The following is a 23,172-nucleotide window of genomic DNA, read 5'->3' on the forward strand; positions in this document are numbered from 1 at the left end:
AATGTCTTTTTTCCAATTCTCCCAAAAATATAATTAAAAAGGAAAACAAGTAATTTTTTAAAAAACCATTTATAGTCAAACTATTATATATTTTTCATTTATATTAAAATAAGTTATCACAACAATTTAGGTAACAACAGTGTTTTTACTCTGTTATAACGAAAATTTTTTATTGTCGTAATTTTAAAACTATTGTGATAAAATAATTAAAATATATTGAAAACGTTCAAGACTTATAAAGACTAGGTTATAAACCCGCGCTATGTGCGAGTATTCTTATATGAATTTGTCTTAAAAAAAATAAAGATTAATTATTTCCAAATTGTGCTATATTTAAGGATTAATTTTCCTATAGTATAAAATTTAATCAAAAAGAAAAACTATATATAAAGAAAACAAAAACTTTAGGATAAAATTCTCCATTTTTTCCATATGTCATGAACAAACAAGGATAATCTAAATTTGATTAACTAAAAGAATTGCATACCTAAAAATTTTGAGTAATAGTTTTTTCAAAATATAATGATTTGAGTAACAAGTTATTTGAAAAAAAAGTAATATTAATATTTTTTTATTATCCAAATCATTATATTTGTAATTTAATATTTTATATTTAAATATTTATTTTGACAATGCTAAAAAAACAGTTGGACTATTTAGTTAATAAAATATTGAGGACTTTTAAGAAAAAGACATAATCGATTTTCACTTAAATAATTTTAAATAACAAAAAAAAAAATACTGGCAAAAAAATAAAATAAATAAATAACAACTAATCCCGCGTGGCCTGCTTTCAAGACCTATCTGGACGTTATTGAAGAAGACAAGGAGAAATTCTAATTATTTTTTGTAGTTCAGATTCCCAGATCACAAAATGGTAGGGCGGACAAACTGGCGCATCGTGCTAGAGTGGATCCGCATCCAATTATCTTTGTGAACGATTTTTCTATTCTTGTTTTCTGCTGGACCAAAAAAAAAAAAAAAAAACTAATCCCGCGTAAAGCGCGGATCTACTACCTAGTTCGTTTCCTAAAGAGAATGGCAAAATGCGCTGTCATTTATATTCAGTTTTTTTTTACTACATTCTGAAATCTGAAATATGCGGTGTCATGATGGTCTCTCTCTCTCATTGCATACTTGCTCTCCTTGGCTATGGATTTTTGGATTTTATAAGCTTTGTGATTACAATTCAAGCGAAGAGATACTGGCCATAAAGTTTCTCCTGACCGATGATCCATGTGTTCGTTTTAACACCATGAATATTGTAAATAGTATGTAGTCGTTTTAAATTCATGGTTTAGCTCTTCTTTTGCAATCTGACTTAGATCCTTCTATAGAGGCTGACCGATAAATCAAAAAAAAAACATGTTTTTCCAATACAACAGTATCCACACAATTCCAGTGCAATGATCAAAATCTGGCCCAGTTATTGAGAAACAGAACGCAATGAAAATGACAAAACTTCTAAACAATTTACTTATCTTTCTCGAACAAAAAAAAAGAAACCATGGCCGACTTGCACAGGCAAAGAGCATATATATTCAACACAAAGGAAATCAAGAATACGTGTACTATACTGACAATTTCAAGCTTGATACCGTAAATGTGTGCCATAAACAAAAAGAAAAAAAAGGCAAATGATCCTAAGATCACGTCACATAACTCTCTACATACTACAACATGTGTATTCAGTTCTGTAAGGTTTAACGCGTCCATCTTACGAAGAAATACAATATGACAACAGTTGCGATCATACCGACGTATTTGATCCAAGTGTCAACACGATTACGCCTCTCGATTAGCCTCAACACAGAGTTGGAGAGCCCTACAGTGTTGAGAACATCCAAAGCCTTACGTTGTGCGCTCTGATAATTCGAAAAAAATACAATGTTAGAAACAAAAAAGTTTCCCCATTGACTTGTGCCAAATACAATGCAGAATATTATTAAGCTTGAGGAGGTTTAGAGTGAGTTAGTACCTTCAAACGATCCCGTTGTTCAGCGTATTTGGAGAGGATAGCAACTCCACTTGAATACGACTCTTCGAGCATTCTCTTTGAATTCTTGACAGAGTTAATTGCTTGAGCCTCCTCATCAAATATTTGCAAAATGTGAGCTCCTTCTTCACTCCTTCTACCTAACAAATCAGCTCTCTCTTTAGCTTCCAACATCTTCTTCTGATTCCTCCACATATATTTTTCCAGACTTTGGTTCAAATACTCAGCCTCTTCTCCTACTTGTTCACTCTTTCTGCAAAAGTAAATGGATTATGTTGGGGATGTGTGTGAAACTTGGATTCAAGAATGGATTCCTCACCTTCTCCAAAGATCACGCTGGGACTTAACAGGGATTGAGCGCCAGAGACCATCCATATTGGAGCAGAGAGATTGAATCTCAGTAATATCTCGTTTCACAGAGGAGGCCAGGTCGGTAGGATCAGAGTCGAGCCTTTCCAACCTATCGATACCGTCGCGAGCCCTCAGTAGAATTCTTTTAGCACTGCTATATACCTCAGACAACCCTCCCATTGTCCCAGACGCCATTATATCAGTAACCACCACAACAAAGAGACCAAATAAACCACAGATCTTCTCCTTTCTGGAACATATACAAAAAAAAAAGCAATTAGGTGATTTTCTGCAAATTTAAACCAGCTTTTGAAGAATTGCTTGTAAAATCAAAGTAATGCAACTTCTTGAAGATCAAGTAAAACTTAGGATCAAAAGCACCTTTCAATAAGATTTGTCTAAACTCTAAACCCACAAGATTGTGCAAAAGAAAGAAAACACTTAAAAATATCCAATTGAAAGTACAAAATCTAGAGAAATCACTCGACACCGAACCAGCAAATACGATCAAAACCCTAAAAAATTTCCCATAAGAAATGGTTCATCCACTAAAAAAAATTCATTAAATTCAATCAACGAATGAAGAAACTAACAAATCCAAGAGGTACGCAATGAGGTAAATCTAAGAAAAGCTAAAGAAACTCATCCGCGTACCAGTTCGATAGAGGCGAGAATTGCGACTACTGTTTCGATTGAGATGACAAAGTATATCTAAGCAGAGCGATTCGTGACTATGAAAAACCAGATCCAAGGAAAAAAAAATTATGGAAATTGTTGGAATAGATCACAGCACCTGGAGAGATTTATCTCTGGTGGTTTCGACGCGCAGAACATACAGACGATGAAACAGCAAAGGACTGGTTTACTTAAACCGAACCAAATTGGTCGCGTCTGTATAATTTATGTCGATCCTGGTTTAGTTAATTATGAAGTTAGTTGGATTGGACCCTTCGGAATATATGGCTGGTCAAAGATCTGACTAGACAAACTGTCCATATCTTATTATATAAACCTTGGTTCTCAAACTTAGTAACTCATCAGATCGTGACACGTGTTAATTTTAACGATCAGTAATCAAAGTTAAAAATTCGCCAGATCATGACACATGTCAATTTTAATGATCAGAGATCAAAGTTAGTAACTCATCAGATCGTGACACAATTCAATTTTAAAAAGTTAGTAACTCACCAGAACGTGACACGTGTTAATTTTAACGATCAGAAATTAAAGTTAAATACTCACTAGATTATGACATGTGTCAATTTTAACAATTAGAGATCAAAGTTAGTAACTCATCAGATCATGACATATGTCAATTTTAGTAACTCACCAGATCGTGACACGTGTTAATTTTAACGATCAGTGATCAAAGTTAAAAACTCACCAGATCATGACACGTGTCAATTTTAACGATCAGAGATCAAAGTTAGTAACTCATCAGATCGTGACATATGTCAATTTTAAAAAGTTAGTAACTCACCAGATCGTGACACGTGTTAATTTTAACGATCAGAGATCAAAGTTAAATACTCACCAGATTATATAATAAGATAACATAGCACATTAAATTTTATGTCTTTGTTTGCACAAAAAACAAAAATTATGTCTCTATGGTTAGCCAATTTCGCACACTGAGAATACTGCAACAAGATTTGTGAAGGAACATGCGAAGAAAACAAAGATCATGGAAAACCGATTGGCATTCTTAGAAAAAAAGGTTGAACTAATCTTTTTATTATATTAAAAATCTTATTATATAAAGTTGGGTTTTCAAATTAGCCACATATCAAGTATACTGATGAAATGTTGACATGTGTCAAAAATTATTATTTTTCAAAACAGCTAATTAAAAAATAACATTAAATCTAAATAAAATTTACATGTTTATCTAAAAAAAATTCTAAATCAAAAAGGAAAATTAACAAAACTAATATATTTTTCATTGTAAGCTACTTATGTTATACATGTTTTCTCAATAAGATTTTGACATGTATAAACAAAAAAAGTAATTCACTAAGCATGTATATTATTAATAATAAATTATGCCAAAAGAATAAGTTGAAAATAATTAATAAATTATCTCCCTCTCTAGGATATCGTCGCCCTACTTTTGATTCGGATAAAAATAAGTTAAGAATTTATGATTCGAGAATATTTGAGACGAGGTCGTAACTTTAATTTATTTTGGTACAATTAGATACTTCTGAAGAGTAAATAGGTCGTTGATCCTTAATGTGATTATGATATATGTCATGTTTTGGATTGTATATAAAGTTTCTATTTTGTATATCTGAATTATCTAAGACCTATATACCATCATGATTATAATTTTCAAATTTTTATTTTTATTATATTATATGAAATTTCTTTCAATTTCTCAATTTTTATTGGGTTAGTCATAAAATCATTGTAATTGAGTAGATAATTTTCACCAGTTGTTCATCCAATATATTTGGAGTTAAAAAAACTTCATGGTTAAAGAAATTATGTCACAACACAATTTTAGTAATTATAAGAACTATAATTATGCCAAAATGAAAGTAAGCAACATAAAATTTGTTTAATTTGTTTAGAGTACATTTTATAGGTGGTGATAAAGAGCATACTTTAACAATAAAATAATTTTGGGTGTAAGAGCATATTGGTAAAACATAGAGTAAAATTGTATGTGTTTACTTATTAGATGTTGCTTTGATGAATTTGTTGCATGTAAAATATTTTGTGAATAAGTTATGAAAACGTTTTTGAAATTTGACAATAATAATATTTGTAATGACGAATATTTGGCAAAAGTTTTAGTGGGATATAATTTAGCTTTAATTATTATAATAATTATTATAATATATTAAAAATATAGAAATATAAATAACTGTATGAAGGTAAATACAAATATTCTCTAACTCAAATTATTTATATATTTACTTTAGAAAAAATTTCTTTATATATTTTTGAAAAATTATTTTAGATTTAGGATTTATTTTTTCAAATAATTTTTAAACTCGCACGATGTATGGGCCCTTATCTAGTAATAAATAATTTGGGGTTTAAATTTATTTTAAGATATAGTACGTTACTAGGTTATATAGATTTACTCTATTGAATAAATTAATTACTCCACCAAGATTTAGCTTCAATAAGATTTCTTAAAGTGTGTCTCTATTTTATACTAGTTCTTTTGTTTATACATATCATAACGTTCTCTTAGAATTAGAAGTGATATTAAAAAACCTTTATAGTTTTCACTTTTATCAAAATCCAGTTGTAAAGAAAGATATGAATGCCAATGGAGAATTTTGTTGTTAACAATTATCTATGTTGTTCGTCATGGAGCCTTGTAACAATACATGAAGTAGCAAAGAAAATGTAATTTAAGCTTCATTTTTTTGTAGAGGAATATCTTGAAATTTACCACAAAAATGTGGTTCTCCAAAGTTAAAGGTATTAAATCACAAAAGTGTAAGAAAAAAGTAGTTGTAGTTAAATGATTACGTTTCGCAATTTTGGTTTATAAAAGAAAGTTCTTTATAATGTATAAATATATATAAATATATGACATTTTTTATATAAATCATTGTATATGACATTGCCTTCAAAGTTCAAACTTTGAATTTGTAGACTGCATTTTTGATTAATGAGGTTTTCTTATTAATATTTTAAAATATAATCCTCTGACTAGTATTGTAAAAAGAATTGTACTACAATTTTATATCAATTTTCGGATTTAATAGCGATAAATAATGCTTCAAAAGTTATATCGTTAAAATGTTAGATCAAAAACTAGATTTTACAATTGATCAAATTTTCTATAGTGAAACTCAAACTCTTATATTCCCATGAATCTCAAACTCTTACATATAAATGATATTTTGTTTTGCAATTTTCCCATGCAATTACTAAGTTCCAATATATTTGACTGTCTTTTTTCTCTCTGCAAAGCTTTGGTAATAGAACCAAAAAAGGAAATAAAGTAATGTTGATGCCTTAGCATTAGCATAGAGACAAAACACAGCTGTTCATGTTTTAACTGCAAACATTTGGGATCTCATGAAGTTGGACTTACTAATATTGGTAAACGTGTATACATGTGCTTGTGTGAAAGTGAGGACACTCAATATCAGTGAATGTTCCATAAATTAGTTGATTAAGATTAAAAAAAAATATCTCACCATCTGAAATGGGCGATTTTGCGAGATAACCAAATAAAAAAAAGTGAAGAAGAATATAGCACATTAATGTGTGAAATTAAGAAAATGGCCAAGGCCCATTGTAAGATTACCAAAATAGGGTAGCGTGGTATGAACGTGCTATGTAGAAAGAAGTGCTGAGTATGACGTGTAGCAGCTACTGCTGTAGGTTTTATAGTAACATGACATGTAGTATTTTATGTAAAAAGAATATAATAATAACAAATAGTGTTGGTAGTTAGATACATATAGTACTATATAGAATCTGGATAAATATAATATTATACTATACTATTTAAGTATATTATTAGAAATCTAAATTAAAAAAAAAAAATAATAATGAAATAAAAATTATTTGTAAATACAAAATTTCAGTTTAAAAAGAACACATAAATGGAATAGTATAAAATAAAAAGAAAAATATGAAACAAGTCAGATAAAATCTAATATGTCAAGTTGAATATTTGTTTAATAAAAAACACTATATACCATAAAATATCATAAAAGTATACAATATAGAGAAATCAAACATTTGACTCAAACGCATATTGAATAAAAAAACGTTAGACCCTAAAAGATATAATATTATCAATCCCAACAACTAAATTAAACATTTTAAGAAAGCACATATAAATCGTTTACAACATTTCAGTTTAAATAGAACACATAAATGGAATAGTATAAAATGAAATGAAAAATATAAAACAAGTTTTTTGTTTAGAAATATATGATATGAAACGTAATTTGTCAAGTTGGATATATGTTTAATAAAAAAACACTATACCTTAAAGGATACAAAATAGAGAACCCAAACATTCGAGTCATACGCATATCGAATAAAAACGCTATATCCTAAAGGAATAATATTGTCAACCCCAACAAGCAAATTAAATGCTAAAAAACAATAACATATAAATCGTTTGCATACTTCTAAATATAATTTAAATTTTGTAATTATGCCATATAAATATAACTCAAAAGTTGTGAATGATATTTATAAAAAAAAATATAATGTTGTTGTGTTCTATATATTATAAATAATTTTATTATTTAGTTATATAGTGAGTTAAAATTGTTCGTTTAAAAAAAAGAAATAATTAGATAAACTAAAAAAAAGTTTGATTTTAGAGTGAGATTGTAAAATCCTAAAATGTGTAAATTTTTTTGCAAACTATAAATGGATAAATAGAAATATATAGAATAAGAAAATTAAAGGATAAAGAAAGAAAAAGAAAAGAGAAAATAAAATATGTGTACATATATAATAGAAATGAGGGTGCATGTGAATAGAGGGTGAGAGGGAGAATGTGTTAACCACTGTTAGTTATGTACAAGGGATAAAATTGTCATTATTATAGAAAATATAGAATATGAGAGGGTTATGGTTAGAATAATTAGCCAGTTAATTAAAGTTTTTTTTTGGGTTATATCTGCCAATTTCCCATAAATGATTCGGAAGAAAAACGAAAAAAAAAAAAACTAAGTTCACGTGATCAGATCTCAAAAAGTCATAGAACCAATACATATCCTACAAAGCAAACAAGCTTTACAACTTGTCTTTCTCTCTAGACTATCTCCCATTCTCTTTTAACTTAACACATCTCTCTACCCAAAAGTTTTCTCAAGAAACAAAGAATAATAATTCACAAATGAAGAGATTTCATCCATCAAGATCGATCTCAGTAGCTCTGTTTCTGGTTTTGTTAGCTTTCTTCAGTAGCAAGTTTCACACAGAGGGACTCAGAGATTTGAGAGATTTGCAGATAAGCAAGGAGGTGAAGGAGAAGTCTCTTGGAGGTAGCTTACGAAAAATCCCAAGGAGTCGATACAGCCCAATACAAAACAAGTAAGTGAAACGCAATCAAAATATTTCAATCTCTACACCAAATTGTTTTTGAGGTAATTTTTGACATCAAGATTGTGTATATATTGTACCAGGAGAGGTCCAAGTAGGAAACATCAGATCACATCAAGAGAACCATAGATTCTTCACTAATTCTTGTTTTTATTTTTTAACTTAGATCTTTTGGTTTTTTTCTTTTTTCTTTTTTTTTTGGTTGTAGAAATAGTATTGCCTACACTTGTTTGTGAATGCTTCAATGTAGAGTTTGATACTAATACTCTTCTAAAAATGTCTTAATTTGACACTGTTTTACTGAGTCCAGGCTCATTGTTTAGACCTCTAAGGAGTGTTTATTGGATTTTGTAGAATTGTAAAACATCTTCATGTTCATACAGAATTATTGTCTGAGAAATCTTCCAGAACTTGTTGGGAATTTTTATAAGCCTGCTTGTAACGATAGATCTAGTCCGGGAAGGGCTTCAACTATATATGCAAGCAAGGTTTTTGTTCTTGCTTTGTCCCATTTTCATTCGTTCTGATAAGTTCTAGGTGACACAAATATTGCAACAAAGTAATCCTAGGATTAATTCCAAATAAGTGAAGTTATAACAAAAGTAGCTATGAAACAAATAGACGAGCAGTTTAGCCAGAAACGGATCATTGGCTCGAAGATACTTGATCGATCTCTCCCTCTCCCTTAAACATTTAAGTATCCAAATATGTTCGCGGGTTTGCTAACTGGTAATTTAATTTCTCACTTTTGTTTTTTTCCTTATGTTCCAAGAAGAATTTGTTTGCGGATACTTTCTGTTGCTTCTGAGGATATTATACAATCTTTAATAGTTTCATTGCGTGGATACTCTGGACCAGAGTCTCTGGTGTTGCTGTTACTTTTTCTCAAACTCTCTATAAAGTTGAAAAGTGAGACAAACTTACAATCTTGGCAGACAAATTATAGCAATACTGGAAATGGAAGCAGAGTTTGGTAGTCATATCAACCATGAGGTATCTTTTAAAACAAGTAATGTGTGTGTAAGATTAGTAGAAACTGAGTAATTATGTTCGAATGTATATAAATTTAGTAGAAATATCACAAAATGATGCAAGAGAAGAGATATATAGGTAGGGTTTCAACAGAAACAATAACATGTCTAGGAGGGAAGTTATGGTCAATAACTTTAGTCACAGCCAGAAAAAAAAAGAAGGAGCAGCAGCTTGAGGTGGCAAGGCTGTGTGCCGCTTGATGGAGCCACAAGACTACGAAACAGACCCACAACAAATTAATTATCAAAACATTAACCATCGAGACCAGATTCAGAAATAAAGTAGTAGGGTTTAAAGAAATTTCTCGAGACTTACCACTTGCAGAGTAGGATTAGATAAGTGATGGGCTTCACATGGCACACCGCAAACAACATCAAGGATTTGAGTAGTCATCCAATGGTCTCCTTCATATTCAGGAGCAGGCAATCCAAAATCAGGTTGTGGAAAAACAGTTTCATCATCCTCTTACAGTCTTACTTAGTCTTGTAAAAGAAAAGGTCGTCCTATACAGCAACATACCATATGATCACTACGAATTTATGTAACCACATAATCAAACTCTTCAGCTTTGGAGATTGTGAGATATCACACTTATTGTGACATCCTCTGTGAGCAAGACGAATGGTTCAACGTCTCTGAAGGACCATGCAAACCTGAGGACAACTCTGTTCGTAAGGCCTAGTAGTTCACTGAACAATGATGTCTTGTGGTTGGTTCTTTTTGTTATTCCACTATATTAGTAAGTTCGGTTTGGTGGTTCCAAACCGAACCGGTTACCAGATTTCTATGCTTCCTCTTATACATTGGTTTTGTTTATCTCAAAACCGAAACCAAATCGAATTGGCCAAACTTTGTTTAGGTTTACGATTCTGTCAATTTCCCGCACATGCTAAACTTTTGCTCTTCATGGCTTTCTCGTGCCCTTCTTACAAAGAGTCCGTAGTTTAAAAGTCTTGGAGCCTCTTGTCTTATTGTTACTTTTCGGGTTAATGAAAATATCAAATTGCATTCTTTTGGAATTGGGGTCTCTATGCCGAATTTGAAGATTTTAGTTAATTGTTTACGCCTATATTGCTCATTATGCTCTCTTGTTTATATCGGAATATGCAAATTAAAATATACCATATTGTTAAAAAGTAACATGTCATGTCAGTAGTATTAGGGAACTCAGAAACGCCATTAGTCCAAACTCCAAACTAAATTTAATTAAGAAAAGAGAATAAAAAAGAAAAAGACAGAAAAAAGCTTAAAAGGATTCTAAAAAAATAAAAATAAAAAACTCAACGGTCAAAGAGAGACGGTTACCGCTCCGCATGATTATCATCAGCATCATCATCAATGACCACCGCTTCACCGTCGCCACCAATCTCCTCCATCGCCACAGCCGCCGCCGCCGCCGCAACCCAAAGATCCAACGGCGTACATTCCATCTTATGCTTCACTCTCCAATCCAACGCTTGACATCCACGCGAACAATAATTAACCTTCCCGCAAACAGAGCACCTCCTAAACTCATGAGCACGAGTCTCGGGCCTCCCGCAACCGTCATGCGAACACATCCTCAACCCTTCCGCTAAACCAACACGACCCGGACCAAACCACTCTTTCAAAAACCGGTTAACCGGATGAATCTCATGAACCGGAACAGCGCTCAGATCGGTCAACAACATCTCCTCGTCTCCCTCCTCGGATTTGAGAGAGATGTAAGAGCGTAGAGAACACGCGAACTCACGCGCGTTGGCTTGAATCAAAAACCTACGACCTTCAGAGACGTTACGAGGGACGCCGTAACCGTCTTGGAGACAGTGACCGAGCTCACGAAGCGCATCGACGTAGCCTACGTAAGCGGAACGGGCGCAGAGAGCTACCCCGGCGCGTAGATTCTTATCGGTTTTTGAACCGCCGCTTCCGTTGAACTGAATCACCGCTAACGCGTAAAGCGCCGGCGCGTGAGATTGAATGGCCGCTTTAGCCATAAACGACGCGCCGCTCCCATGGTTTTGAAGACAGTAAAATCGGATCTGAAGAGAGAAAACACAAAATCAAAATTAGATTTCACTAAAAGAAAAATCGAAACGGAGAGTCACGAAAACGAACCATTCCGAGGGCGTAGCAAGCGTCGGCGTTTCCGGCATTAGCGCAGAGTTTGAGGAAAGCGTGAGCAGAATCGGACCATTTCTCCGCCGTAACGGCTAAGGTTTGAGTACCGGCTTTTGATAAAACCAGAGGATGTAACGCTAACCGATTCAATCTCTTGCATCTGTGTAACGACAAAAAAGAGACTGCGTCAAAAAAAAAAAAAAAAAAAAACGAAGGAGATGGAGATGGAAATGGGAGAGAGACTTACGTGGGGAGAACGGTGAGGAAATCGGAAGGAGAAGAAGCGGAGGAAGAGAGTTTACAGAGGATAGAGATGATGAGATCGTCAGGTAAGTCGTCGAAATGGTTGACTAGTGTGTTGTTCTCTAACCTTGGTTTTTTGTTGAGATGCGTCGTCGTCATCGTCATGGAAGAAAGATTTTGAGTTTTTTGATTTGTTGGGTTGTGGTTAAAAGATTTGAGAGGAGAGAATCACAAAAGGAAGGGAGATACTAGTGTACATTTATAGGCAGGCACACAGGTTTTTTTGTTTACATGTATACAAGTCGTGATTAAGAAACTGTTTTGGCTTTGGCTTTGGCTTTTATAAAAAAAAGGCCCTCGTGGCTCTTTCTTTCTCCTTCTCTTTTTTTTTTTTTATAATACAAAATCAGTGAAAATTTATGGTCAATGGCCTCAAAAGGGGTAACAAAGTATGTATTTTTTACCTTAAGACCAGTAACATTATAGATCTTGCAATATATTTTGTTGAATTAGCTTTTATTTTATTTGAATTTTTTGAATATAATTTAGTTTAACGGCAGAAGTCTATATATCAAAAATCAATAAATATACTTTTGTTTTGCATTGATATATCATATTTGTACTAGGACCCGTGCTAGAGCACGGGTTGAAATTCTTTTTATTTATATTATAATTTTAGAATAAAATACGATTCTGAAGATCACAATTAATGTTAGATTATGATTTTAAAAACTTTTAATATCAATCATATAAATTATATTTTATTCTAAAATTATAATATAAATAAAAGTAATTTCAACCCGTGCTCTAGCACGGTCCTAATCTAGCATTAAGGTTTAATTTTGAATTTCTGAATACGATCTCGAAGATCACGATTAATCTTGTTAAATTAGCGAGATTTGATTCTTTTTTTATGATTGAGAGTGTATTTTTATTCCTTTAATAAAAAATTTCTTGATGTGGTTTATCAATAAAATCTGTGAAAAATAAATTGGTAATATTGTGATTCTAGATATTTGGAACCATATAAGTGATCTTCCGAAAATAAAGTTTAGAATATCCATGAACTATCAATTTGGAATATAACCCATTTAAGATTTAATGTTACAATTAAGATTTTATTTGTTACAATTAATATATGAATTAATTTATAATCTATATATAACCTATTTGTAACCATTTATTAAAATTATAAAGTCTACCAAAATAATGTTGTGTACTTGCCTTTTATTATAAAGGGAATATAAATAACTAAAATAAGTGGGAAATGTATATTTTAGCGTCAGTTACTTTAACCATAAACCATCATGAGATTTTGATTAAAGTAAATTTTGCTATTTTAACCGGCAACACACGTACGAAGCTATCATATATATTTTGTACATAAATTCGAAAACTGAAACATAACGTTAGCAACTAAGATTTGCAGCAAATTGCCAATCAAATGACCAAATAGATTTTCACCATCGTTTAAGTTTTAAAACTGAGATATTATAGCCAATAATCATGGTGATTAAGATAAATTTTGATACATTGACTAACAATTAATAGAATAATGACAAACGTATTACAATAAATAAATAAATACGACAGAAAAATGTATAAAATTGATAATTTAACAATTTTTTTGTAAAAAAGATATCAGTAAAAGTATATTGAATTATTAAATTTCGTATAATAACATCTTATTCCCTACAAAATGTTGTAGAAAAGTTAACTTCTCTGTATTTTAAAATGATAACTTTACCAATCCCCTATATATTACTCCCTCTGTCCCTCCAAGATTGATGTTTAAGGTATTTTACACAGATTAAGAAAAAATGATTGTTTTCTTATTAAAAAAGAATTATATCTTTATAAACCAATGACTATGGAAATTTTTAAATTTTTTTAATGATCACTTCTTGAAATTAACAAAAGTTTAATATTTATTAATTAAAAATAGTAAAACATCAATCTTTGTGGGACAAAAATAAATCATAGAACATCGATCTTTGTGAGATAGAGGGAGTAATAGAAAAGCATTCTCAAGAAAATGCTGATGTGTCTTCGCTAGAGAGCTTTAGACACCAATGAATTTTTTGCTCTCATTTTTATGGATATTTACACATAATTACTATTTAATGATTAAGGAATATTCCTTTCCAATTAATTAAAAATCAAACATTTCAATTTAAAAATATATTTTAGTCATTTTATAACATATTTAATTATTATAACATTACTAGATCTAAAACATTTTCAAAATCCTAATTTATTCACCTATTAAAAAAATAGATTTTAGCATACTTAAAATCTCTAAAATAAAATTATCACAATAAACATTATTATATGATTTATTTAATACCATTGGTATAATATTTCACGGATGAAACATATTTTTACACCAAAAAAATTTAAACAAAATAAATTTTTTTGCATAGATTGAAGAAAGAGCGGATTATATATTTAGTTGATACATAGTAGTTTGATCTAAACATATTCTCACGGGTTATATATTTTGTTTTTACACAAACAAATGTTAGATCTTCAAAAATAACTTTACTTATAACACTAATTTTATCTGCATATATTTATCCCGCACATAGTGCAGGCTGTTGCCTAGTTTATAATATTAAATAGTAACTACTAATATATTTTAAGAAACAGATTTAAAATAGATGTCATGTTAAAGAGATAAACATAAATTTGATGAGATTTTTTTTCCTAAATATAACCTATAGGTTTGAATTTTTTAAAATACCATCTGTTTTGGAAGGCAACTCATTTTCATTTTTCATTTTTCATATAAATAACATTTATTTCGCTAGTTAATAATTTTAACGTTTAAAAATTTGAGTCGCCAATCGTTTAAACTTATCAATGAACTGGCAACTACGAAATGAACTTATCATTTTTGTGAAGGTGTCAAATATGTAGTTTTAGGTAGGTACAGTAGACAAAAAAATAGAGAAGAACATAAAAAAAAAAAAAAACAGTTAAAGGCCATTATTGCTCGTTAGTTCCAAGATGCATCCTTTAAATAATTTACAAACAAATAGATAAAATAGAATTTAATCACATGCTAATATAACAATTAAACAACCACGTTCATAGAAACGTCTTGTGGTGTGAGCGGAGCATTGTACATGATCATATTCATGCTGACCGGGTTCGGAGGAAGCAGTCTCTACTCTTGCTTTTACCGAACAAAACTAAGAGCCCAGTACAATCTCAAAGAGAGACCTTGTTGTGACTGTTGTGTCCACTTTTGCTGCGAGCCATGCGCTCTTTGTCAAGAATATAGGCAACTTCAAAACAACAAAGCCTTCGTTTTGTCCATCGGGTGGCACGGGAATATGGAACGACAAGCACGACTGGCGGCTGCATCTGCATCTGCGCCTTCCGCTCCTCCATCGCTTCAAGAGCCCATGTCTAAATTGAATTAGTTTTGTTTATCTATATATTAACAACAAGTTACATATCTACGAGAAACTATGCATGTCTATTAAAGTTGTTTGGATCCCGTGACGTTATTTGTATTCCTTCATATACATTTGTATCGCATTTAGTGTGTTGAATATTTTGCTGATTAATAATTAATATTCTCTGCGTGAAAAAAAAAAAAACAACCACGTTCATCTTATCACACTATCAAATCGCAAAGCCACGATTGAGAAACTATCATTAACCGTTATGCAACCACGATCAAGAACCTTAAACGATGATCAGTGTGGATACGACCATTTTCCCTAATAACGGTTCACTAATAAAAAGGTAGAGTGTTACATGTGATTGACTTTGGTCAAAATCTTACATGGCTTTGGAAAGACATATCAATAAGCAAAGGTGAAGAAGAGGGACACATTAGTACGGAAGACAAAAAAAATCATGTGGCCGTCACATATGAACACATATAGTTGGCCATCGTTTAATTGTAAGCAAAGTTACTAAACACGTTTTCCTTTGATATTTTTTTGGAGTGAACTTGCACCCTAATCATTACATATGGGTGTAGACTAAGAAAAACAATATAAACCTTTCACTTGTATAAGGTTATCTCTTCAGATAAGAATATGGAAATAAAATAGAAATATCTTAAAACCTGTGAATAGATTAGTCAAAGTTTTGTTTTGTTTGATCTACATATATTTAGTCAGAGTTAAAAGGTGCAAATAGTCGGTTGCTTAGTTAATTCGGTGGATTAGGACATCAAGTTTAGAAAAGCTAAATATAGCATATTAGCTAAACCTTAATTATATAAATTGATTTTGACTCTCCAATATATCACGATTTTAATACACTTAAGAAGAAGAACCATTACACTTTTTGGTTGTGTTTATTTCTAAGTCCGGAACAAACATTTACTAATAATATCGATAAATGTCAAAATTTAGATATAATTTGTTTGGTGTGTATTTATTGGAACATCATCCTTATCTAGATGCACCAAGCATGCATCCCCAATAAGAACACGCATAGTCCAAGTTGAGAGACAAGAAGGGGGAAAAAGAGTTTTGCAATACAAGTTACCAATCATCTAAGTAAGATACTTTTAAATTTTTGTAGGGCCATTGATAACACAACAAACGATTACAATATATTCATGTTCTAACTTCAGCAATAGGAATAATAATAATAATTAAGAATCATAAAGAAGATATCTATTTGACAAAGAATAAAAAAAAAGATATATATCTTATTGATTGATATGAAAATAGAAGGAAAGAGCAGGTTTATGGATTGCATGTGGATAAGATTTCGAAGGATGAAGATTGGAGTTGGTGGAACACTCGTCCTTTTCAGTTTTCACCACCACCAGAAACCAGACAAACCCAAAACTAAAACTTAAATACAATAACAAAACAAAATAAATAAATAATTAAAATGATTTATTTTTGAGAAATAAAAAAAGATGAATATAACTCCTCTTTATTTATTTTGGGGGGGTCGACGAGTTTGGTTGGTAATGAGTGTCGCATTTTGTTCCCACAACTGTACCATTTGCATGCCATCATCATCTTTAGTTCAAACTCTTTAACTTTATTTTTAGCAGAATCAATTAAAATTATACATAGAATAAGGTTTGCTTGCAAGAATTGCAATGAACATAATTAATTTAATCAACGTGGGATCTATTTCAGTTTAGTTCGCGTATCAACATACGCTTAATTCTTTAAGAAAATGACTAAACACTTATTTATATTCTTTCAGAATTCTTTGTAGCACTTTTAATTATTTACGTACCGTACTTATCCTTGTATTTATTTCTTATTTTGTCTGGTCAACATAGTTTTCTTTAACATCCTCGCGCGTAAATTTTATTTCTGTTTTACTGAGCCAAGCTAAATAAATTTTATTTTTCGTAATGAACCAAGCTAATTTCAAGCTATGCCTTAATTTAGCCAACTTTTGTTCACTCTGTGTAGCAGTGGCCATCTATTGAAGTTCAGTATACGTATAAGAATGAGATATAGTGATTTTGCTTCTTTGTTTATCATGACATAAGATAGTCACTAAGCAAGTTAGTATAGCATGATGATGTAGGAAGACAAAACCGACGTGTTAATTAAAGACAAGCGGCTTAGTCCAATTATCATAAAGCGGACCAAAAGATCGAAAGTCGAACTTAGCAAAGAGTCTTTTCCCTCATCCTTAGAGATAGCGAATAGCCTACCAATGATGATACGTCACCGTGCACCTAGTAAAATTATCACTTGTCTCCTTGTGCTAAACCCATAGTTACGTTTTGTTTAGTAGGAAAATCAGTTGCTCCAAGCAAACAACAACATTCGGAGATGATGTCAAGCGCGTATATACGTTTGACACATAGAATACTAGCTAGTCATGCTTCTAAATACTTCCAAACCTAGAATATACGACGTACTTTAAACATGGTTTTTATTTTAATATCAATATTATCTTTGTAAATGAAGACATATATAGTATGGATGAGTCACCGCTGTTGTAGGAGAACAAGAAGTATTCATAACAATTTTGAAGAAAACCAAACTAAGAAAATGTGAATAGTTATGTTGTAGCTTTGTACCGCGCGTATTCCTTATTACATATGGCTGATCATGTTTTGTACTAGCTAACATATGTAGTATTAATGCTTTCCTAGGATACAAAACTAATAAAAAAAGTTAGCAAAGCGATCTTTATAAGTGTAACTGTGTAAGGCTCTTAAAAATTTTGATGTTACAAAATATTAATTGTTTATTTGTAAATCTTGTGAGCATGGAACAAAAATTCAAAATTTTCTGATTAGAAACAACAATACGTAACTTGACGGAAAAAAAAAATACGTAACTTGAATTAACTAGGATAATTTGTGATTGACGTTTGCATAATTTCAATTATACACTCCTAAGGTATACACATGATTCCGCACACAGTTTTCTCCTGTCTCCGGGTCACCACCAAGCGTCAATATGAGTGTCTATCGATCTGTCGATATAAATATCTAAGCATTACGTAGATAGACGAACATTACATATTAACTTTAGTAATTATATAAACATTAATAATTAAAGTAGAAAGGAATGTAATAATTTAAAATGTAACGCAGTTCAACCAAAACGTGACGATCATAACATAACAGTTCTATTTTATTTTCTTGGATTTCAAATCATAACATAACAATAATGTCATGGAAACGCTTTGTATTTTGTACGTCTGTCACAGACCAACATGTGTTATTTTAACTCCCAAGTTTTGAAAGTATAGGTATTTTAGGTATTATATATTGTTATTTATAATCATGACGCTATTTGGAGACATTCGCCATGTACACAAGCAAACTTAAGTTCTTGAAACGACACATATATCTTTATTTATTTTTAATAGTGAAAAATCTTTCAGGAGTTTGGTAGATCAGCACCCACAATAATGTAATTAAATTAGAGTCGAACCGTACCTCAAATTGTCGGGACTTACATATTTGAATTAGTATGAGACATATATATAGAGAGTGATTATTTTGGCCGCAAGTTTGTATAATTATTATTGTGTTTGTTTCTTTTTGTTTTCATATGTTTAGAGCACCTCAGAAACGTAAATGCAACTTAAACACAAATAAACAATGATAAGAATTCTCTAAATGGCATAAACAAATCTATATTCATAGTTTTAATGTAATCTCTTCAAGTTTTTTTTTTTTTTTTGAGTTTTTCAACTCAAAACCACAACTAATTATACTGAATCGATTGCTTCATGCTTTAAATATTTGTTGAAGTCCAATATAAATTTTGACGTGGAGTGGGTTCTTGATACGTGTAGTCTCTCTTTGCTAACTTGGAGACCAAACTACCAGTTTGATGAGATTCTAAACCATTGGTTTCGAGATTCAATAATGCAAATCGTATAATAATTATATATTCCAAGATAGAGAGGGAGAGAATATAACGAGGAGGTCAAAATGGCAGAGAAGTTTCTTTTGATCACTTCCATTAAACACCGTTAAGAAATGCAAGACGAGTCACATATGAACAATGTCCAACGGCGCACGAAATAACGATCTTTTATTTAAATAGTTTTTATTATATATGCCAATGATTTATTGGTATATGTTACTTTTTATTGTTATTTTATAGCGAGAATATATAAGACTCCTTCCAATTAATTATCAATTCTAAGCCAACCAGCTTATCAGCTTGTCTAAACCCCTAGACATGCTTTCTCGTATTACTTGATGTAGGTTTGTATAAAAGTGGTCACAATAGCCAAAAACATGTAAGTACTACTTGGTCTTATGGTTTTCTTGTAGCAATTAAATATTGGATCTTAGATATTTTTCTATAACGTTATGATCAGATGCTAAACTAGAGGCTTCTATGTCGTCGATTTAAAATCATGGACCGGCTAAAAAAAAATCTCAAAAAAAAACAAACGAAAAAGTTCCATGACAAAAGAAAATAAAGAGAGAAGATGTTGGAGCAATTGAGAAATTATCGGATGACATGATGAGATTCCAAAGCTAAGTGGCCACATGCTTCATCATGAATTTGGGGAGTTTCACCAAAAGGAGTCAATAAAATTAATTGAAGGGAGAATTGCTGCATGTTCAAGATTTACCAATAAAGACCATTTTTTAAAAGAGACCAACTAAATAATAAAGAAAAAAGAAGAAGCATGTTAGGGGAAAATGCTTGGCCTCCTTTAGGCAAACCGTTCATGTGTTTCGTTGTGTGTGATTTTATTTTGTACCAAAATATATGTTAGTTTGGGCTCCCCAAACACACGCAATGTATATGTTGAGAGTCTATATATGAGTATGAGATCATACCTGATGTGAATAGCTCACTACGGCCGTGACTCACAGTTTTGGGATCCCTAGGCATAATTATTATTTTCCCCCTCCTTTATAATGATCTGTAAATGTTATTTAAAATGAAATTTATGAATATAAATAGAATTTTTTGTGTTCCTAAAAAAATAGAGAGTTTTTTGAAAGATGAAATCCCATTTTAAGCTCAATTTAAAACTATCATACCATAAAATATTGTTAGTCTCTATAAAGATAATATACATTACTAAACGTGATAAATGATTGACACAATTCAAATATGGCCTTGTCCGTTTTCAAGTCTCTAAATAAGCGAATGCGACAGAAAAATAGGCAAAAACAGCTTATACTAATGTGAAGAGAAGTCGTTGCCAGTGTGAAGAAGAGTCGCTGCACTGTTCAGATGAGCTGCCACAAAAGTCGCTAAAAAATCCAGCGACTTCTTTCTTCCCCCTGCGACACTTTTTCTCACTCTAACAGACACGTCCGTGTCTTCCTCTTACTTTTTCGTTTTTATTTTGTTTTTTAATTGCCGTTATCACCACCGTTTTAAGCTGTTATCGTCGCTCATTCAGCGACTTGAAAAAGAACAGGGCCCATATGATCAACTATAACATATATTTTTAAAGAAGAAAAAACTATGATGAGTTAAAGTTTGCAAAAAAAACAATACATATTACATAAGAGAGTCTAATTATTTATGTGTTATTGTTCAAATTTGAACTTGCATAATTTTGTCAAAAAAAAAAAAAAAAGCTTGCATAACAAATGTGTGAAAAGAAAAACGACAAAAAAAAATGTAGAACGTACTCATGGGCCTTGTAATAAAATGATAAAATCAGAGAAGCATGAAGGAAATTTGTCTTTTTACTTTACAAACATTTAATATATTATGTCACAAAATCATGTTTTAGTTTAAATGCTATGAGCCTCGAGATTCATAAGAACAATGAACATTCTCATAAGACATAGAGTTAGGGGAAAAATAGAAAGTTATATGCGATAGCATAATTTCCACAAGCTCAAACATCCTTTTAGTTTTAATCTGACTCGCTAAATTCAAAAGAACAATTTTTTTTTCGAGAAAGACGAAGTAAAAGGAAAAGTTTGGAAAATAATACGCGATAGCATAACCACAAGCTAGCTAGCCTTGAGTCTACAGTGACTAAAGACTAAAGGGGTGTTATGGATTAAGTAAATTGCTACACTAGACTCTAAATGGTCTCAACTGGAACATGTTCTCTAGCTGTTTATGGTGGTCTCTACTCTTTCTATGCAGTTGGGAACTTACACATCTAATATTCTAAGTCGCCCTCTATCGTGATCTAGAATATAGACTAACCAAGGGAATCCAAGAACAACTCCATTGACTTATTCTTAAGCTCTAAAATCGGCAGAGAGCATTCATATCCAATGTTTGTAGCTTTGTGCTCTAAATGTTTGCATTGTGTTCAATGTTCACGAGCATAGATAGACTTTCAAAACACCCAAATCCACTATCACATCGTTTTTTTTTTTTAACCCAACTTTGGGGAGACCAAGGCGGAGCTTTGGTTGCAAAAGTGAGAGGACCAAGTGGCAGAGCCTTTGGACCCATAGCTACTAAATTAGTTTGCTCTACATTCAAAACAAGTTATGATTTTGTTTTTTTTGTTTTTCTCAATTGTGAACCCAAAAAATAAAAATAACAAAATGAACATTAAAACAAAAGGAATCCGATTACACAAAACACAGAATTCTCTCTGGAAACAAGAAAAACCTCTAATCTTCTTTCCTTAAAACATAGAACCGGACTTGTGTCCTTTGCTTTCTGCAAACACACACCAAACAAAGGCTTAGAAGAGTAGTTCCCCATAGTACTAAGCACATCATGTAGTAAGTAAGCAAATATATTTCCCCAAAGCATTCAACCATCTTATGCTCAGCACAAATCTCTAACATGATCAGATTCTAGAATCATCATACACACGTCCGCAACCAAACAACTACAGTTTCTATCTATCTTTTACCAATTTCTCACTCAACTTGAAATGCTTCAGACTCAAGATCTTGAATTTATTATCATATCACATAAACAAATGACATCTACACCAAGTATGATCAATGCACAAAATCATCATTATCATTATCACTCACAAACAAAAATCGAAGATTTTGTTTACCTAAGTAGCACCGACGATGATGTTGTTGATTGGAATAAAGATGAGCTTCACAAAGAAGCCAACGAATCCCATCACTACAAACCCAATCGCAGTACGAACAGCCACTTTCGTGAATTCTACAAACATCAACGAAAGAAAAAATCAAAACATATTCTAACCAATACACAGATCTATCTTCCCAATTGAAAAAATAGATCCACCAGATATAAATTAGATTACCTTTGCGATCTGGCTTGTGGCAACGCTTAACGAGACGAATGCTATCTTTAGCGAAGTCTCTGAGAGGATCAACGACGGAATCAATGGCGTCCATGGCGATCTCAAAATTGAAAATCTCTTCACAATTTCTCTCTTATTTTTTTTTTTGGGTTACTTTCTTAAGATCGGAGGAAAACATGATGAAAGAACGTCACAACGGCCAATCAAAAAGCGACTGCTATTGACACGTAGGATAAGTTTACCACATCAGCATTGTAATGGCTCGTAATCAATATATAAGCCCAGATCCATTACTCGCAGATCCAGATCCATTATGTAGTTTTTTGTTTAAAAATGTAAAATCAAAGAACCAAGGTTTTTGGCATATAACAAATTTTTATTTTTTCTGTGATTGAGATTACCACTACCTCTGTTGATGAGTGATACTGTTTCCTTTGACATTTTTTTTCTTTTAAATTCCTCCAAAATACCACCTCTAGGAGTGTGATTTGGTTAGTCATATTTTTCAACTAAAAAGGTAAAAGAAAATTTTTAAAATAAGTTTTAATAGTATAAAAATTTCTGATAGTTTGAATAACACTGGATTTGATGTCAGATTTACAAATTAAAAATGGAATAACAAGAGATTGTGAACTGTTTTAAATGATTTTACATACATTTCAAGTTCAATAACATAGGATTTCAATTTTTCTTTTCAAAAAAAAATCTCAATTGAATAACATGTGATATAATACTCAAAAATCTCTCAAAATATAATGTTGAAT

The 23,172-nt window shown here is 31.5% G+C and overlaps 4 protein-coding genes across 5 annotated transcripts; 1 reads left to right on the forward strand and 3 right to left on the reverse strand.

The window, feature by feature from the left end:
- Positions 1 to 1,516: 1,516 nt before the first annotated feature.
- On the reverse strand, positions 1,517 to 3,320 carry LOC104725212 (membrin-12). 2 transcript variants are annotated; one of them, XM_010443834.3, is made up of 4 exons: positions 3,141 to 3,320; positions 2,316 to 2,597; positions 1,979 to 2,249; positions 1,517 to 1,865 (listed from the first exon to the last, which is right to left on the reverse strand). In XM_010443834.3, exons 1-4 carry the CDS (start codon positions 3,179 to 3,181, stop codon positions 1,704 to 1,706), a joined length of 756 nt encoding a protein of 251 aa, XP_010442136.1. In that variant the 5' UTR covers positions 3,182 to 3,320; the 3' UTR covers positions 1,517 to 1,703. The 2 variants fall into 2 exon arrangements, with proteins under 2 accessions (XP_010442136.1, XP_010442144.1); XM_010443842.3 differs by having other exon boundaries at positions 3,002 to 3,245.
- Positions 3,321 to 8,055: 4,735 nt separating this feature from the next.
- LOC104725224 (uncharacterized) lies at positions 8,056 to 8,786 on the forward strand. The gene is made up of 2 exons (XM_019231978.2): positions 8,056 to 8,377; positions 8,470 to 8,786. Exons 1-2 carry the CDS (start codon positions 8,181 to 8,183, stop codon positions 8,513 to 8,515), a joined length of 243 nt encoding a protein of 80 aa, XP_019087523.1. The 5' UTR covers positions 8,056 to 8,180; the 3' UTR covers positions 8,516 to 8,786.
- A 1,811-nt stretch (positions 8,787 to 10,597) lies between these two features.
- Positions 10,598 to 12,180, reverse strand: LOC104725231 (F-box protein At5g50450). The gene is made up of 3 exons (XM_010443859.3): positions 11,766 to 12,180; positions 11,516 to 11,678; positions 10,598 to 11,439 (listed from the first exon to the last, which is right to left on the reverse strand). Exons 1-3 carry the CDS (start codon positions 11,924 to 11,926, stop codon positions 10,720 to 10,722), a joined length of 1,044 nt encoding a protein of 347 aa, XP_010442161.1. The 5' UTR covers positions 11,927 to 12,180; the 3' UTR covers positions 10,598 to 10,719.
- Positions 12,181 to 21,627: 9,447 nt separating this feature from the next.
- On the reverse strand, positions 21,628 to 22,653 carry LOC104725241 (protein transport protein Sec61 subunit gamma-1). Its single transcript, XM_019231981.2, has 3 exons — positions 22,409 to 22,653; positions 22,190 to 22,305; positions 21,628 to 21,837 (listed from the first exon to the last, which is right to left on the reverse strand). Exons 1-2 carry the CDS (start codon positions 22,500 to 22,502, stop codon positions 22,190 to 22,192), a joined length of 210 nt encoding a protein of 69 aa, XP_019087526.1. The 5' UTR covers positions 22,503 to 22,653; the 3' UTR covers positions 21,628 to 21,837.
- Positions 22,654 to 23,172: the final 519 nt, after the last annotated feature.

The sequence above is a fragment of the Camelina sativa genome, chromosome 2, assembly GCF_030686135.1.
Source record: "Camelina sativa cultivar CO46 ecotype springtype chromosome 2, ASM3068613v1".
Taxonomy (NCBI): domain Eukaryota; kingdom Viridiplantae; phylum Streptophyta; class Magnoliopsida; order Brassicales; family Brassicaceae; genus Camelina; species Camelina sativa.

Bases quoted from the DNA above. Each gene is read 5' to 3' on its own strand.
- LOC104725212 (XM_010443834.3), bottom strand. From the start codon at position 3,181: ATGTTCTGCGCGTCGAAACCACCAGAGATAAATCTCTCCAG. The intron at 2,598-3,140 runs GTGCTGTGATCT...TATATGTTCCAG, and splicing joins CCAGAGATAAATCTCTCCAG to AAAGGAGAAGATCTGTGGTT. The intron at 1,866-1,978 runs GTACTAACTCAC...TCGAATTATCAG, and splicing joins AACAACGGGATCGTTTGAAG to AGCGCACAACGTAAGGCTTT.
- LOC104725224 (XM_019231978.2), top strand. From the start codon at position 8,181: ATGAAGAGATTTCATCCATCAAGATCGATCTCAGTAGCTCTGTTTCTG. The intron at 8,378-8,469 runs GTAAGTGAAACG...ATATTGTACCAG, and splicing joins TACAGCCCAATACAAAACAA to GAGAGGTCCAAGTAGGAAAC.
- LOC104725231 (XM_010443859.3), bottom strand. From the start codon at position 11,926: ATGACGATGACGACGACGCATCTCAACAAAAAACCAAGGTTAGAGAAC. The intron at 11,679-11,765 runs GTAAGTCTCTCT...GTCGTTACACAG, and splicing joins TTCCTCACCGTTCTCCCCAC to ATGCAAGAGATTGAATCGGT. The intron at 11,440-11,515 runs GTTCGTTTTCGT...TTCTCTCTTCAG, and splicing joins CTTGCTACGCCCTCGGAATG to ATCCGATTTTACTGTCTTCA.
- LOC104725241 (XM_019231981.2), bottom strand. From the start codon at position 22,502: ATGGACGCCATTGATTCCGTCGTTGATCCTCTCAGAGACTTCGCTAAA. The intron at 22,306-22,408 runs GTAATCTAATTT...TGATGTTTGTAG, and splicing joins CCACAAGCCAGATCGCAAAG to AATTCACGAAAGTGGCTGTT.